Raw genomic sequence first — 18,416 nt, forward strand, 5'->3', positions numbered from 1 at the left:
CACATTCTGTCCAACAAGCAGTCCAAACAACACTGGTGGTCCAACCAACACTTCCAGTCCAACCATTTATAATTGTTCAACCAACACGTATGGTCCATCCAATATAGCGGCCCAGTAAGCAATAGATGCCAAACCAACAATAGCATGTCAGGTACTAGCTGTCCATCACGTTGCTACCAATCTAGCAGCCCAACCAATTGTAGTGATGTTCTTCATTGAAAGTAATGATCTCAGAAGGTAACATCAGCATATTTGAATCATATCTGTAAAGAAAGGAATGGAACATAAAAAACATATTTTTATAAAAAAGTAAGTTACTCTCAGACTTATTTATGAATGGGTTTTAAGACAATCTGGAAACCGAAGTAGTCAATCATGCCTATTGAGATCACAAAGCACCCGATGACCCCTTCTTATTCTATATAAATGATGCAATCGCGTTCGAAGTCAATTTTCAAGCTCAGTGAGGTGTGACGGGATTCCACCGCTTTTAGATAGATCCCAAATCTGTATTGATATTGCGATGACGTAAGGCTTGTGTAATACATAAGCCTAATACTAGCGTCAAATAATTCATTTCAAACACAGACATCATGCAGGTCGTTTGTATATTGCTGTTTCGGATCGGATCGGATTGATCGAAGGTAAGTTGTTTTCAAATGTCATTTTTTTAAGAAATTGACATACAATAGTGTTTGTGTAATATGGCTAGGTTAACATACTAAACGAACATTTGAATTTCCTACTCGCTGGTAGCGAACGCCATATGTAGCGAACGCCATTGGTTGATTTGTGGTATGCGTTTACTATAAGGAGAAATCTAAAGAAAGCTTGTTTGCAAACAATATTATCATGCCATTTATGTTTAAGCGTAGTGTTTACTTAAAAAAAACATAATATCTATTAAACACAATAAGCCCAATTCATAAAACGAGTACATGACTCAAACTTACCGATAAATGAGTTAAATTCAATGACCTATATTTGTATTTATAATAATGTACACAATTTAACAGAGGGAAACGTACTGCATAGAGACCATAGTAAAATTTCAGTATTAAATCAGTATTTTTGTACATATGGATGATATATACACATACCCTATAAGTAAATATGCGTAAATCCTACCACGATCTTTCTCAGGTCATCAGAATTGTATTTACCTTGGCAATTAATGAAACACATTCCATTAATTACTGGTTATTTTCATACTCCTTATACCACAGTATCCCCTTTCTTTCCAGCAAATTAATATTGTTTGTATAATATTAGTGTAGTTCTAATCACTATCCACAACACAAAAAAGCCCAATATTTAATATTCCTTAAATCCACAACTAAACATTATGTCTGTAAACACATACCTTTTACAGGTAAAATTATCGTCGTAATGTTAACCTATTTTATGAATGAATCCGCATTCACTGAGTCATACGAAAGGTTTATATTCACTAGGCCAATGAATTATGTACATTGTAATGGGCGCAATATTTAAACGCTTATTTTATGTATTTATTATACTTGATAATTCGATCATTAAACTGGATTTAATACACTCTATTGTTCCATTTCACAATGATTCTATATCAATCGGTACCAAACTATAGTGGTATTTTGACAAATATATTTTCAGTTGTTTCTTAAACGCACACTTTCAAATCATTTATGTGTAATCGATGAAAAAACAAATTGCCCGACCGGTTGTGTTCCTTGATCTAGGGTTTAATAGCAATAATGATAGGACATTTGCTTTACATCATTTATTTACAAATATAATTTACAAAACGTCATACAATAATAAAACGTTGTTATGCCTAAGCATTTTAACAATGTTTCAATATATCCAAGAAATAATACGCTTTCTGATAAATGAACAGATACATCATTCACACCTCTCACACAATGAACCAATTTATGACAAACGTATACAATAGTTATACATGTATTAACGCATTGGATTGCATCACACGTAAAGTCTGTTATTCCATGTCGCTGGCAGGTATCCAGGAATTGAATTTTTTTGGAAAATATTTCCATTTAACAAAGTATTGCAAATTACGTCTTTTGCCCCTCCGTTTCAATACTTTCTCTACTTTCCACGTTTGTTCAGTATCCACATGCACTTTCTGCAACTCGCTTTCATAAAATGTTCCCTTGATAGATTCATCCTGCAAATCTTTGAGTCTGTAGATCGGGAGGAATCCTCTGTGATACCGGGTTTGGACGCGAAATACCTCGCCGGAGTATGTCTCATCGTAAGCTCGTGTAAATGCTGATTTCAGATGACTAATCCGAACGTAGTCACCGATTTTAAATTTAAAAGGCTTCAATTTCAACAGATTCTTCCCTTTAGGGTTTTGTGCAAAGTATGTAGCCAATCTCACTTCTTCTTGGTTATTGTCTTTGACATCATCGGGTCGCATATCAATGGTTCTATGAAAGGTATGGTTATAACTCTTTGCAATATCTTGCAGTATGGACATATAATTGTAACTATCATGATGAGTAAAGTAGCGGTACAGTTTTTGTTTGATGGTTAAAATGGCCCGCTCTGAGGTAGAAGCCTTGGTTTCGTTTTGTGTTGGAAAGTAATGCACGTCAAACTTTCGCATGAGGTCCTGAACCCGTTTTGCTTTAAACTCTTGTCCTGAAAATGCATACAGCAAAGTATAAGTTTTAGAATAGACCTTTTTAATGGATAAAATTTGCACGATGTTAGAACGTAGATGTTAACTTCATAAACATTCGGTTGAAAACATACCTTTATCCGTTATCAATTTTGCTGGATCTCGACCAGACTTTTGAAATATGTCTGCAAACGCATCTGCCACTTCCTCACCCGTTTTCCGTTGCAAAGGTCGAAGCCATACGAACTTGGAGAACGTGTCTATGACCAGCAGAATATACTTGTAATCGTCGTTCCATTTTTCAAACTTCACCATATCGATTAGGTCAGCCATCCATACATCGTCTTTTCCCGCGCTTATAATATGGTTTCGTTGAAAGCGCCGTCGCACGGGTTTGTGAAGACTGTACGATTCTTGGTCATGCAAAAATTGCCGTATTCTGTGCATGCCTAGTTTGTATTTACCCTCTCTTTGTACAACTTTGTACAATTTCTGGGGTCCCGCAAAACTAGCAGGGTGTGATGGATCGTAATAAATGGTCTTTAAATATTCCTTCCAAGAAGTCATGTCCGCACTGATCGAGTTAATATGTATAAATGAAGTTATATTCTTTTAAACTTCATATTTATTGCTCTTCGGAATCACTACTTTCATCGTCACTTTCATCTCCGCTGTCGTCCGAAAGTTCGAATAGGTCTTGAAACTGGTGCTGATGTTTTTTAATGACTCTTTTTATTGCAGAAGGTAAACTAATGCCTTTTTGTCGTAGTTTATCTATCTGCTCAACTATAATCCTATGAGACGAATTGGTCACCAACGGCAGCCAGTACATTTCCAAGAGGCGCTGATAATTTCCAAAGAAAAGCTTTTCTTTATGCGGTTGTGTACGCTCTGTGGCCATTTCATACGAATCGTCCTCATTATAGCCATCTTCAATGTACTGGTCGTATAATTTGTTGAATTTATCTCTATTTTCTTTGTGGGCGATTTCCCAGAGATGACGAAAACCATCATTTTCCTCTATATCTACGTCCATTGCATCGTCACTTTCTTCTTCAGTCTTGCGACGTTTTTCAGGCGGTTCGCCTATGGTTTCTCTTGTTTCCGGGCACCAACCACTTTTTACGTGCCTTTGCACATCGTGTATTGAATCAAATAATAGTCCGCAATCATCACACGGCTTTGCCTTTTCTGCCATTGTTTCTTCTTGATCGTCGATGTGTACAGTTTGAACTCCGACCGTAGAATGATGTAATTTAGACATATCATTCTCTTTTATAACTGTCTCCCGACTTCCTTGCTCGCGATTGGTCCATTCTGGCAATACGTTTTCCCCATAGAAGTGTTTTTGTTTTAAATCGTATTTCAATCTATCATTTTCCGCAGTAAATGGTTTTAAGTCCACCAGTAAATACCCGTAGGGGTATTTTGTTGCTTTTGCGAACGCATTCATGAATTTATCCGTGTGCCCCGGGTACATTTGGCGCGCCAAAGTCATTACCGATTGGCGGTCTACTGGATTATTAAATAAAACCAGATAATGGCAGTTGCGTCTTTGAGTCGGATCTTTCGTGCCAAACAGGTTCTGATTGATAGCAACAACCGACAACGATCTATGATGGGAACCCTCCGTAAATAGATCATTTATACGTTTGTCTTTGCCAGCTTCAGAAAACAAATCATCTAAAATAAGTAAATTGTTGATTCTCGGATCGAAATATTCGTCGTCGGCCAAATCGGTAGGAATGCCTTGCACAAATTCCACTCTCGGTAACACAGTCTCCTTGATTATTGAGTACAATGGTTGCCATCTCTTATAAAGCCATATGATTCTTTGCACGCTAGGTTGAATCCTAGACGTATGATGTTGTAGCACATTCTTTACAAATGTCGTCTTTCCACACGCTGAAATTAAAAAGGAATGATATATTTTAAGTAAACATACCAATTTTAAAGTAATATTTTCATATGATTAAAAACAACACATGTTAAATTTACAAGATATATTTGGACAAACAAGTACCTGTCGGTCCCGATATCATCATAGTAAAGGGGTGTTTAAATGTCATAATTTCCTCCGGTGGTGTTGACTCTTTCTGTGGTAGTGGTGGTGGTGATAAGCCCTGTGGTGGTGGTGGTGGTGGTGGTGGTGGTGGTGATAAGCCCTGTGGTGGTGGTGGTGGTGGTGGTGGTGTCGCTCCCTGTGGTGGTGGTGGTGGTGGTGGTGTCGCTTTATGTGGTGGTGGTGGTGGAAACGCTTCATTGAACGTCATCTTCCTTTCATAATTATCCGCCTTATGTTTGTGTTTTTGATGTCTCAGCATAGCATCCTTTCTTGAAAAACGCTGACCACAATTTGGGCACTTGGCAGGATCCATGTTATTCCTCCGATGGTTTTTGTCAGAATGATTGCTTGATACCTTTTCTCTGCTATTTTAATTTATATTGAATGGTGATTTCAGCCAATCAAATAATAGCAACTAGGTACGCATGCGCAAGTTTATCATATAAGTTCATATATCCTCATACTGTATTTCATTTTGCAGATAGAAGTTGAACCTCGCGGATTAAGAGCAGTGCAAACACAGAAATTGGATTTAGCACAGAGAAAAAAAAGTAAGCAAAAGTTTAATATCGCCTTTGTAGTCTCGCCTGGCTTTTTTTGTAGTCTTGCCTGGCGTTTCTGTAGTCTCGCCTGGCTTTTTTTCAAACCATATTTCAATAGTTTAATGTATAACATAAATAAATATATTTATATGTAAAAAGAACGAAATTGTATTTTTATTTTAACCTCATTCATCGTAGTGAGAAGTCTTAACTACTAGTTCGATATAATTTCAGAACGACAGCCATGACGTACCAATGTGAGGTGTGTAATGTCACTTTCTCCAAACTGAGTCAGCTACTACAACACAGACGGACCGAGAATCACTGGCCAAAATTTACATGCCCAAGCTGCAAGAAAAGTTTCACCAGAAAAAATAACTTGAAACAACACATGAAGAAACATGAAGACGAAAATAATCATCACTGTCCAGAGTGTCTTCGTGTATTTACAAGAAGAGATGCCCTCGATGAGCATTTTAAACAACACGAAAACCAAAGCGGCGGAGGAAGAAAGAGAAGTAGTGGTGATGACGCAGATTCCAATGCCACCAATAAAAAACAAAAGTTATCAGCAAAGGACGATGTGAAGGATTACTATCGTGTGGATAAAATCAGTGAAAGAAGAATAGAAAAATTCAACTCGACGGCATCATATTACAAAATATCAGTGAAAGATATGGAGATCAGAGAACTACCAAATATTATCAAGACTTTAAAACAAATTTTCCAATCAATTATTGACACTATTGCAGGCAACATACCATCGTCCGACAGAGTGAGAGTTACAATGGATAACCCCCAATTGGACTTTCCCATTGTCCTTCGATTTATGAAAAGGTCTGAACTTACAGTGGATCGACTTTTGTCAGAAATAGAAAGGGGTGCTTCAGTCGTATGAACAGTTTGTGCTTGATGAAACATTTGGGTTGGAGTTTGTGCATGTGCATTTACCCAATGGAAGTGGAACTCGTGGGAAACCATTTGTGGACATATCAAAGTTGTTAAACAATAAAGCAAGTGTCCTTCAAATTAGAAATACAGACGAGCTTTGCTGTGCACGCGCCATAGTTACAGCGATTGCACGTATAGAAAAACACCCGCAATGGAATAATATACGTCTAGGCCATCATGCGCAAAAACAACTGGCACTGAACTTACACGACAAAGCCGGTGTACCTCTACAACGCTGTGGTATTGATGAAGTAAAATTGTTTCAATCAGCTCTTCCGGATTATAAAATCGTCGTTTTATCAAAGGACCATTTCAATGCTATAATCTATGAAGGGCAGGAAGACGGCATACCTATATACCTGTACTCACACAATGAACACTTTGATGTCATTACATCAGTCGCAGGGTTTTTGAATAGAAGTTACTTCTGCCTGAAATGTAAAAAGGGATACAGTAACAAAGAGCAACATGCCTGCAACAATCCTTGCGTTCACTGCCATCGTATACACGATGACGACTCTTTTAATTGGGAACATTGTATTGACTGCAATCGAAATTTTATGAATGAAACATGTTTTGCAATGCACAAACAAAACCACGATGTTGGAACTTCTACCTGCAGTATGTATTACAAATGTAAGGACTGCGGACAAGCCATAAATGTGCGAAAACATAAAAAGGCTCATGTGTGCAATGAAAAATATTGTAAAACATGTAAGGAATTCGTAGAAGAGGATCACCAGTGTTTTATGCAGCCAACCGAGGAAAGTGAATCTGAGAGGGAAACTGTTAAAAAGAAAACAAACGATACAAAATATATATTTTTCGACTTCGAGTGCACACAAGATCAGCAGCTTCAATGCGAAAATGGATATCTATCTGGGGTGCATGGGAAGTGTGTAAACTGTAATAAAGCCACTTGTGGTTCCTATAAACATCAACCGAACCTATGTGTCGCGCAAAGAGTATGTCGTCATTGCCTGAAGAACGACTTGTCAAGCGAATCGGAGTGTGAATATTGCGGAAGAAATGAATTGATTTTCAAAGGCGAACAGACCACTCAGCAGTTTTGCAAATGGCTATTTTCTGAAGAAAATGTTGGGGCCACCGTTATTTGTCATAATTTCAAAGGCTATGACAGTTATCCAATTCTACAATATCTGCATGAAAATGCCATATTACCAGAGGTCATAACAAACGGAACGAAATTTATGTCAATAAAAGTTCCCGTGTGCAAGATGCGCTTCATTGACTCCATAAACTTTATACCAATGGCGTTGGCTGATATGCCCAAAGCGTTTGGTATTGCAGAATTATCAAAGGGCTATTTTCCACATCTATACAATCGACAGGAAAATCAAACCCAGACACTTACAAGTTTACCGGATAGTAAGTACTACTACCCAGATGGTATGAAAATAGACAAAAGATTGGAGTTCATAGCATGGTATGACATTCACAAAAACGATGCGTTTGATTTTCAGTATGAATTGTTAAAATACTGCCGATCAGATGTAGACATATTGAGAAAATGCTGCCTAAAGTTTCGCGAGTTGTTTCAGGACATTACACATAAGAATGATATTCCTGGCATAGATCCGTTTGAAAAATGTTTGACCATCGCCTCGGCATGTAATTTGGTATTCAGGCGAAATTTTCTAGAGCACGAAAGTATTGGTATTATTCCATCTCACGGGTACAGACCAGAGGAAAAACAATCGGTTATGGCATATCAATGGATGGCGTACCTAGCGCACGAAAAGCAGATTAACATCCAACATGGGAGAAACAACGGAGAGAAACACATTGGACCATACAAAGTAGATGGATATTACGAACGCGACGGCGAAAAAGTGGTATTAGAATTCCACGGCTGTTTTTGGCACGGTTGTTCTAAATGTTTTTCATCAAAAACAGTAAATCCTGTTAATGACATGAGTATGGGCGATTTGAATGCAAGAACCATTGAGAAAAAAGAGTTTATAGAATCTGAGGGCTATTCATACAACGCTAAATGGGAATGTGACTTCAAAAATGATATGGAGGTCAACCTGGACATGAAACAATACATACAAAAACTTGAATTTGTTGGCCCGCTTGAACCACGAGATGCCTTCTTTGGGGGCCGCACAGAAGGGTTCAAATTGTATGAAGAAGCTTCAAGTGAACAAGAAATAAACTATTATGACGTGACATCATTGTATCCGTATGTTAACAAAACTAGGAAAATACCCTTGGGACATCCCGAAATAGTCACAGAAAATTTCCAAGACATAACCCATTACGAAGGACTGATCAAGTGTAAAATCTTACCTCCTCGCGGACTCTACTTACCTGTTTTGCCCGTGAAATCGAATGGAAAACTGCTTTTCAGTTTATGCAGATCATGCGCAGACCAATATCAGCAGTCGCCGTGTCAGCATACTGATAGTGAAAGAGCTTTCCTGGGGACTTGGGTAACAGACGAGGTAAAACTGGCCATGTCGCAGGGTTACAAAATTGTGGAAATATACGAAGTTTGGCATTTTAAAGATATTTCACAATATGACCCAGACTCCAAATGTGGCGGTATATTTACTGAATACGTTAATACCTTCCTGAAACTCAAACAGGAAGCAAGTGGGTGGCCGGAATGGTGCCAAGCAGAAGAAGACGAGCAAAGATATATAAAACAATATTTTGAAAGGGAAGGGATCTGGCTTGATTATGACAAAATACAACGAAACCCCGGGTTAAGGTCACTGGCAAAACTCATGTTGAATTCATTCTGGGGGAAATTCGGTCAAAGGTCAAATTTAACCCGAACGACGTATACTGACGACCCTTCCGTCTTTATGGATATGATGACATCGGATCAACAAGAAGTGAAAAACGTCCGATTCGTCAATGAAGAGGCAGTACAATTAGATTGGGTTCACGGGAATGATTTTGTAGACGATTCCTCTCGGACAAACGTAGTGATAGCTGCATATACAACAGCACAGGCCCGTCTAAAACTTTACAGCTACCTACAGCGCCTGGGTCAACGCTGTCTTTATTGTGACACGGATTCAATAATTTTTATTTCAAGACCTGGACAGTGGAGGCCATCCCTTGGGGATCATCTCGGGGATATGACTGACGAGGTTTCGGGGAATAAAATTACGAATTTTGTCACCGGCGGTCCCAAAAATTATGCTTACAAAACAGAAAGCTGTGATAAAAACGGTTACTTTTCAATTTGCAAAGTGAAAGGGATCACGCTTAATTTCAAAAACACCCTCAAAATCAATTACGATATGGTAGTAGATATGGTTAGGGGATCATCGGCAAGTTCATCTGTTCAAGTTCAAGACATGAAAATATGCAGGGACATCACACAAACTAATATTATTACAAGACAAGAAACCAAAGACTATAGAATTGTGTTTGACAAAAGGGTTATCCATGAGAATTACCTCACCTACCCTTATGGTTACTAATGCGCTGTTTTAGAATGTCATTTGTTTGTTGTATACAACTTTGATGTAAAATATAGTATGACTTTTGTTTCACATGTTCTTGTATGTGACATGTAAATGGCCCTCTAATGCTACCACTTCGTTTTGTTTAACCAATGCACTGTTTTGAATGATATTTATTTGTTGTATATAACTTTGCTGTAAGACAGTTTATGTATTTTATTTCTCATGTACATGTATTGGAATGTGACATAAATTATTAATGCTACCAATGCGTTCTTTTTTCGTGTGTCTACTGATTAACTGTGTTGCCAGAGATAATATTGCTCTGTATGAACATTTTTTACTGAGATTGAAATGAACGGAACTATTACGTCACGACTATTCAATAACAACTTTGGGATCCCGCATATTGCACCGTACTATACCTCTTGTCAATCGGTTAACGTCTGAAGTTGTTTACACTTTAATGGCATTTAATACATGTAGTATAGCTTACGTGATATAATACTGCTGATAGGGTGATTTCTTTAACCCCGGAATCACAAACATAGTTGACTATTTTGGGAAAAACGCTAATAGAACAACTATTCACATATCGATCACTTTCATGCAATTAAAATTAATGGTTCCCCATCTCTATAACAACATCATCTATCTAAAAGCGGTGGAATCCCGTCACACCTCACTGAGCTTGAAAATTGACTTCGAACGCGATTGCATCATTTATATAGAATAAGAAGGGGTCATCGGGTGCTTTGTGATCTCAATAGGCATGATTGACTACTAACCGATTTAATTCCAGGCCTGGGGGTATGCGACTAGTCCGGTGGCCATCATAATATTTGAAAATAACAAATCATTCAGGAGACTACACAGGTGACAGCATGACATAATTACTCTATGTAAAATGTTTATTACATAGTAATAAAATACACACAGCAGTATAAATATCATAAGTTATATTGATGATGATTTATTTATGTTCATTCATAAGACTATTAGTTATACCTGGTAATGTACATACAGATTCCTCATTAGATTATGACTGTCAGATAGTAAAACAGACTAATGTATTATTTGTGTTAATTTTCAAAACAAATGTTTTAGAATAGATGAGAATTTGTTGTTTATAATACTCCAATAAGAATAGTAACTGCAGTCTTTTCTGAACCATCTACCCCACCCACCAGAACTAACTGACAAAGTAAACAGTCAAGCGATTTATAGCTCATGACATTCAAATAATATCACAATAATGTAATATAAACTCATTAAAATGACAAATCTAATAAAAATAAATAAATTATAACAAACCTGGAATGATAATTTGTCCGTATTTATCGCTGTTATTGTACTTCGTCATAACCCGGAAATAAACCGGAAGTCACCATGCCGCAAAGGATTATGGTCTATTGGAAAGTCGAGAATGGAAAAGGCTCCCAATGCCAATTTGCCTCATATTATTACATGTTATGGTGCATTAACCTTAAAACGAGCATGTGGACCATAGCGAACTATGTCAGCGTGTGACTTAGACCAAGTCCTAGGTAAAAGTACATATGAATTAGTTACGATTTTAGGCAGGCTATACGAGATAGGGGCATGGAAAAGGATCCCAATGCCTATTTGTCTCATATTCATTACATGTTATGGTGCTGAAACCTTAAAACGAGCATGGGGACCATATCGACCTTTGTCATCATGCAACCGAGACTTAGTCCTAGATGATAGTACATATGAATAACCTGGGATTTTAGGTATGCTATGCGAGATAGGGTCATGCAAATGGCTCCCAATGAATATTTGATTCATATTCTTTTCATGTTTTGGTGCGGTAACCTTAAAACGAGCAAGGGGACCAAAACGACTTATGTCATAATGTAGCAGAGACCTAGTCCTAGATAATAGTATACATGAATAACGTAAGATTTTAGGCAGGCTATGCGAGATAGGGACATTGAAAATGCCCTCAATGCCAATTTGCCTCATATGCATTACATGTCATTGTACAAAAACCTTTATACGAGCAAGGGGACCATAGCGCCCTATGTCAGTGTGTAGCTTAGACCTAGTCCTAGGTGATAGTACATATGAATAACCAAGGATTTTAGGCAGGCTATACGAGATAGGGACATGGAAGATGCTCCACATGCCTATTTGACTCATATTCATTACACGTTATGGTTCAGAATCCTTAAAACGAGCAAGGGGACCACAGCGACCTATGTCAGCGTGTAGCTTACACCTAGTCCTAGGCTAGGCTCCCAATGCATATTTGCCTCATATTCATTACATGCTATGGTGCAGAAACCTTAAAACGAGCAAGGGGACCAAAGCGACCTATGTCAGCTCGTTGCTCAGACCTAGTCCTAGATGATAGTACATATGAATTATCTAGGATTGTAGGCAGGCTATGCGATATAGGGACATGGAAAATGGCCTCTTATGCCTATTTGCCTTATTTTCATTACATGTTATGGTGAAGAAAACTTAAAGCGAGCAAGGGAACGATAGAGACCTATGACAGTTTGTTGCTTAGACCTAGTCCTTGGTGATAGTACATATGGATTACCTAGGATTTTAGGCAGATTGTCCGAGAAATTGACATGGAAAAGGCTCCAAATGACTATTTTTACCTCATATTTATGAAATGTTATGGTGTAGAACCCATAAAAAAACAAGGGGACCATAGCGACCTATGTCAGCTCGTTGCTTGAACCTAGTCCTAAATGATAGTACATATGAATTACCTAGGATTTTAGGCAGGCTATGCGAGATAGGGACATGAAAAATGCTGCCAATGCCAATTTGCCTCACATTTATTACATGTTATTGTGCAAAAACCTTAAAACAATTAAGGGGACCAAAGTGACCTATGTCAGCTCGTTGCTTAGACCTAGTCCTATGTGATAGTACATATGAATTATCTAGGATTTTAGGCAGGCTATGCGATATAGGGACATATAAAAGGCCCCTTATACCTATTTGCCTCATATTCATTACATGTTATGGTTCAAAAACCTTCAAACGAGCAAGGGGACCATAGCGGCATATGTCAGCGTGTAGCTTAGACCTAGTCCTAGGTGATAGTATGTATAAATTACCTAGGATTTTAGGCAGATTGTGCGAGATAGGGACATGGAAAAGACTCTGAATGCCTATAATTACCTCTTATTCATTAAATGTTATGGTGCAGAAACCTTAAAACGAGCACGGGGACCATTGCGACCTATGTCAGTTCGTTGCTTGAACCTAGTCCTAGATCATAGTACATACAAATTACCTAGTATATTAGGCAGGCTATGCGAGATAGGGACATGAAAAATGTTCCAAATGCCAATTTGCCTCACATTTATTACATGTTCTGGCGCAAATAATTAAGGGGACCATAGCGACCTATGTCAACTCGTTGCTTAGACCTAGCCCTAGGTGATGGTACATATGAATTACCTAGGATTTTGGGCATGCTATGCGATATAGGGACATGGAAAAGGATCCCAATCCCTATTTGTCTCATATGCATTACATGTTATGGTGCATTAACCTTTAAACAAGCAAGGGGACCATAGCGCCCTATGTCAGCGTGTATCTTAGACCTACTCCTAGGTGATAGTACATATGAATAACCTAGGATTTTAGGCAGGCTATACGAGATAGGGACTTGGAAAAGGGTCCACATTCCTATTTGACTTATATTCATTACACGTTATGGTTCAGAAACCTTAAAACGAGCAAGGGACCATAGCGCAGATTGTGCGAGATAGAGACATGGAAAAGACACCAAAAACCTATTTTTACCTCGTATTCATTAAATGTTATGGTGAAGAAACCTTAACAGTAGTAAGGGGACCATAGCGACCTATGTAAGTTCGTTGCTTGAACCTAGTCCTAGATCATAGTACATACAAATTACCTATGATATTATGCAGTCTATGCGAGATAGGGACATGAAAAATGTTCTAAAAGCCAATTTGCCTCACATTTATTACATGTTCTGGCGCATAAACCTTAAAATAATTAAGCGGACCATGGCGACCTATGTCAGCTCGTTGCTTAGACCTAGCCCTAGGTGATGGTACATATGAATTACCTAGGATTTTAGGCAGGCTATGCGAGATAGGGACATGGAAAAGGATCCCAATGCCTATTTGCCTCATACTGTTACATGTTATGGTCCATTAACCTTTAAACAAGCAAGGGAACCAAAGCGACCTATGTCAGCGTGTATCTTAGACCTAGTCCTAGGGGAGTCTTTACGTTAGAACCTTGTCAACGACATGATCTTTTGACTATTTTCCCTCCAGCTGGCTACTGCCGAAACTGTTTTAAATATGTGTGGTACTGTAATTATTGTAAGGCTGATGGAACGCCACCAAAAGTGCGAATGAGAAACTATTGTTTGTCATGTTTCTTCCACCGATTTGAAAATCTTGCAATCTTGGCCGGCTAACCCTGACGTTGATGAAAAAAGTTTTCGATTGATTGTGACAATTATCTTGTTTCACAAAATAACAAATAAAAACTTGAAATAAATTACTTTGTTTTTGTATCTGATACCAAGACGCTCATTTTTTTCTCTGATGATTTTCAATTTTCATTGTAAATTTTCATTGTAAATTTTCATTTTCAATTTTCACATTTGTCAATTTCAAACAATACCCTCGTGGGACTAAACGCACTCAGCGCCGATATCGGGCTGTATGATAGTACATATGAATAACCTAGGATTTTAGGCAGGCTATACGAGAAAGGGACATGGAAAGGGCTCCATATTCCTATTTGACTTATATTCATTACATGTTATGGTGCTGAAACCTTAAAACGAGAAACGGGACCATAGCGACCTATGTAACCTTGTAAACGAGACCTAGTCCTAAGTGATAGTACATATGAATAACCTCGGACTTTAGGCATGTTATGCGAAAAAGGAACATGGAAATGGCTCCAAATGCCAATTTGACCCATGTTCATTACATGTTATGTAGCAGAAACCTTAAAACGAATAAGGGTACCATACCAACCTATACAAGCTCGTTGCTTGGACCTATTTCTAGATGATAGTACATATGAATTACCTAGGATTTTAAGCAGGCTATGCATGATAGGGACATGAAAAATGCTCCACATGCCAATTTGCCTCACATTTATTACATGTTATCGTTTAGAAACCTTAAAACGAGCACGGGGACCATAGCGACCTATGTCAGCTCGTTGCTTGAACCTAGTCCTAGATGATAGTACATATGAATTACCTAGGATTTTAAGCAGGCTATGCGAGACATGAAAAAGGTTCCCAATGCCTATTGCCCTACATTCATTACATGTTATGGTGCAGAAAACGTAAAACGAGAAACGGGACCAAAGAAATTCCATCGTTTACCCGAGACCTAGTCTTAGGTGATTGAACATATGAAATTCCTAGGATTTAAGGCAGGCTTTGCGGTAGAGGAACATGGAATAGACCCCCAATATATATTTGCCTCATAGTCATAAACTTATGGCACGTAAACATTAAAACGAGCAAGGGGACCACAGCGACATGTGTCACCATGTAGCCGAGACCATGTCCTAGGTGATAGTACATATGAATAACCTAGGATTTTAGGCACGCTATGCGAGATACGTATATGAAAAAGGCTCTCAATGCCTATTTGCCTCGTATTAATTACATGTTATGGTGCAGAAACCTTAAAACGAGAAACGGGACCAAAGCGACCTATGCAACCATATAGCAGAGACCTAGTCCTAGGTGAAAGTACATATTAATAACGTATGATTTTAGGCAGGCTATGCGAGATAGGGACATTGAAAAGGCTCCCAGTGTATATTTGCCTCATAGTCATTACATGTTATGGTGCAGAAACGTTCAAACGAGCAAGGGGACCATAGCGCCCTATGTCAGCGTGTAGCTTACACCTAGTCCTAGGTGATAGTACATATGAATTACCTAGGATTTTAGGTAGGCTATGAGTGATAGGGACATGATAAAGGCTCCCAATGCATATTTGCCTCATATTCATTACATGCTATGGTGCAAAAACCTTAAAACGAGCAAGGGGACCAAAGCGACCTATGTCAGCTCGTTGCTCAGACCTAGTCCTAGATGATAGTACATATGAATTATCTAGGATTGTAGGCAGGCTATGCGATATAGGGACATGGAAAATGGCCTCTTATGCCTATTTGCCTTATTTTCATTACATGTTATGGTGAAGAAAACTTAAAACGAGCAAGGGAACCATAGAGACCTATGACAGTTTGTTGCTTAGACCTAGTCCTAGGTGATAGTACATATGGATTACCTAGGATTTTAGGCAGATTGTCCGAGAAATTGACATGGAAAAGGCTCCAAATGACTATTTTTACCTCATATTTATTAAATGTTATGGTGTAGAACCCATAAAAAAACAAGGGGACCATAGCGACCTATGTCAGCTCGTTGCTTGAACCTAGTCCTAAATGATAGTACATATGAATTACCTAGGATTTTAGGCAGGCTATGCGAGATAGGGACATGAAAAATGCTGCCAATGCCAATTTGCCTCACATTTATTACATGTTATTGTGCAAAAACCTTAAAACAATTAAGGGGACCAAAGTGACCTATGTCAAGATGTAGCTTAGACCTAGTCCTATGTGATAGTACATATGAATTATCTAGGATTTTAGGCAGGCTATGCGAGATATGGACATGGAAAAGGCTCGCGGTGCCTTTTTTTACCTCATATTCACTAAATGTTACGGTGCAGAAACCTTTAAACGAGCAAGGAGACCACACCGACCTATGTCAGCTTGTTTCTCAGACCTAGTCCTAGGTGATAGTACATATGAATATTTAAGATTTTTGGCAGGCTACGCGAGATAGGGACATGGAAAAGACTCCCAATGTATAATTGTCTAATATTCATTACATGTTATGGTGCGGAAACCTTAAAACGAGCATCGGGACCATATCGACATTTGTCATCATGCAGCCGAAACCTAGTCCTAGGTAGTAGTACATATGAATAACCTAGAATTTTAGGCATGCTATGCGAGATAGGGACATGGAAAAGGCTCCCAATGCATGTTTGATTCATATTATATACATGTTTTGGTGCGGAAACCTTATAACGAGCAAGGTGACCAAAGCGACCTAAGTCACCATGTAGGACAGACCTAGTACTAGATGATAGTACATATGAATTATCTAGGATTTTAGGCAGTCTATGCGAGATAGGGACAGACATGGATAATGCTCTCAAGGTCCATTGTCCTAATATTCATTACATGTTATAGTGCAAAAACCTTCAAACGAGCAAGGGGACCATACCGCCCTATGTCAGCGTGTAGCTTAGACCAAGACCTAGGTGATAGTACATATTAATTACCTAGAATTTTAGGTAGACTATGGGTGATAGGGACATGGAAAAGGCTCCCAATGCCTATTTCCCTCATATTCATTACATGTTATGGTGCAAAAACCTTAAAACGAGCAAGTGGACCATAGCGACCTATGGCAGGTCGTTGCTTAAACCTAGTCCTAGGTGATAGTACATATGAATTACCTAGGATTTAAGGCAGATTGTGCGAGAAAGTGATATGGAAAAGGCCCCAAATGCCTGATTTTAACTCAAATTCATTAAATGTTACGGTGCAGGAGCCTTAAAACGTGCAAAGGGACAATAGCGACCTATGTCAGCTCATGGATTAAACCTAGTCCTATGTGATAGTATATATGTATTACCAGGATTTTAGGCAGGCTATGCGAGATAGGGACATGGAAAAGGCTCCAAATCCCTATTTGCCTCATATTATTACATGTTATGATGCATTAACCTTAAAACAAGCAAGGGGGCCATAGCGAACTATGTCAGCGTGTAGCCGAGACCTAGTCCTAGGTGATAGTACATATGAATTACCTAGGATTTAAGGCAGGCTATACGAGATAGGGACAAGGAAAAGGGTCCCAATCCTTATTTGCCTCATATTCATTACATGTTATGGTGCAGAAACCTTAAAACCAGCAAGGGGACCACAGCGACCTATATCAGCGTGTATAGACCTTATCCTAGGTGAAAGTACATATGAACTACCTAGGATTTTAGGCAGGGTGTGCGAGATAAGGACATGATAAAGGCTCACGATGCCTATTTTTACCTCATATTCATTAAATGTTATGGTGCAAAAACCTTCAAACGAGCAAGGAGACCATACCGACCTATGTCACCGTGTATCTTAAACCTAGTCCTAGGTGATAGAACATATGAATATTTAAGATTTTAGGCAGACTATGCGAGATAGGGACATAGAAAATGCTCCCAATGCCTATTTGGCTCATTTTCATTGCATGTTATGGTGCGGAAACCTTAAAAGAGCATGGGGATCATATCGCCCTTTGTCATCATGTAGCCAAGACCTAGTCCTAGGTGATAGTACATATGAATAACCTAGAATTTTAGGTATGCTATGCGAGATAGGAACGTGGAAAAGGCTCCCAATGAATATTTGATTCATATTCTATACATGTTTTGGTGCAGAAACCTTAAAACAAGCAAGGGGACAATCGCGACCTATGTCACCATGTAGCAGAGACCGAGTCCTAGATGATAGAACATATGAATAACTTAAGATTTTCGACAGGCTATGCGTGATAGGGACATGGTCAATGCTCTCAATGCCAAATTCATTAAATGTTATTGTGCAAAAACCTCAAAACGAGCTAGGGGACCAAAGCGACCTTTGCCAGCTTGTTGATTAGACCTAGTCCTAGGTGATAGTACATATGAATTACCTATAATTTTAAGCAG

The 18,416-nt window shown here is 38.6% G+C and overlaps 1 protein-coding gene across 1 annotated transcript; it reads left to right on the top strand.

The window, feature by feature from the left end:
• The first annotated feature begins 493 nt into the window (after positions 1–493).
• On the top strand, positions 494–9,886 carry LOC128243395 (uncharacterized). The gene is made up of 3 exons (XM_052961154.1): positions 494–644; positions 5,173–5,242; positions 5,468–9,886. Exon 3 carries the CDS (start codon positions 6,745–6,747, stop codon positions 9,643–9,645), a length of 2,901 nt encoding a protein of 966 aa, XP_052817114.1. The 5' UTR covers positions 494–644; positions 5,173–5,242; positions 5,468–6,744; the 3' UTR covers positions 9,646–9,886.
• The last annotated feature ends 8,530 nt before the right edge of the window (positions 9,887–18,416 follow it).

This window comes from Mya arenaria, chromosome 8 (genome assembly GCF_026914265.1).
Source record: "Mya arenaria isolate MELC-2E11 chromosome 8, ASM2691426v1".
Taxonomy (NCBI): Eukaryota; Metazoa; Mollusca; class Bivalvia; order Myida; family Myidae; genus Mya; species Mya arenaria.

Bases quoted from the DNA above. Each gene is read 5' to 3' on its own strand.
- LOC128243395 (XM_052961154.1), top strand. From the start codon at position 6,745: ATGAATGAAACATGTTTTGCAATGCACAAACAAAACCACGATGTTGGA.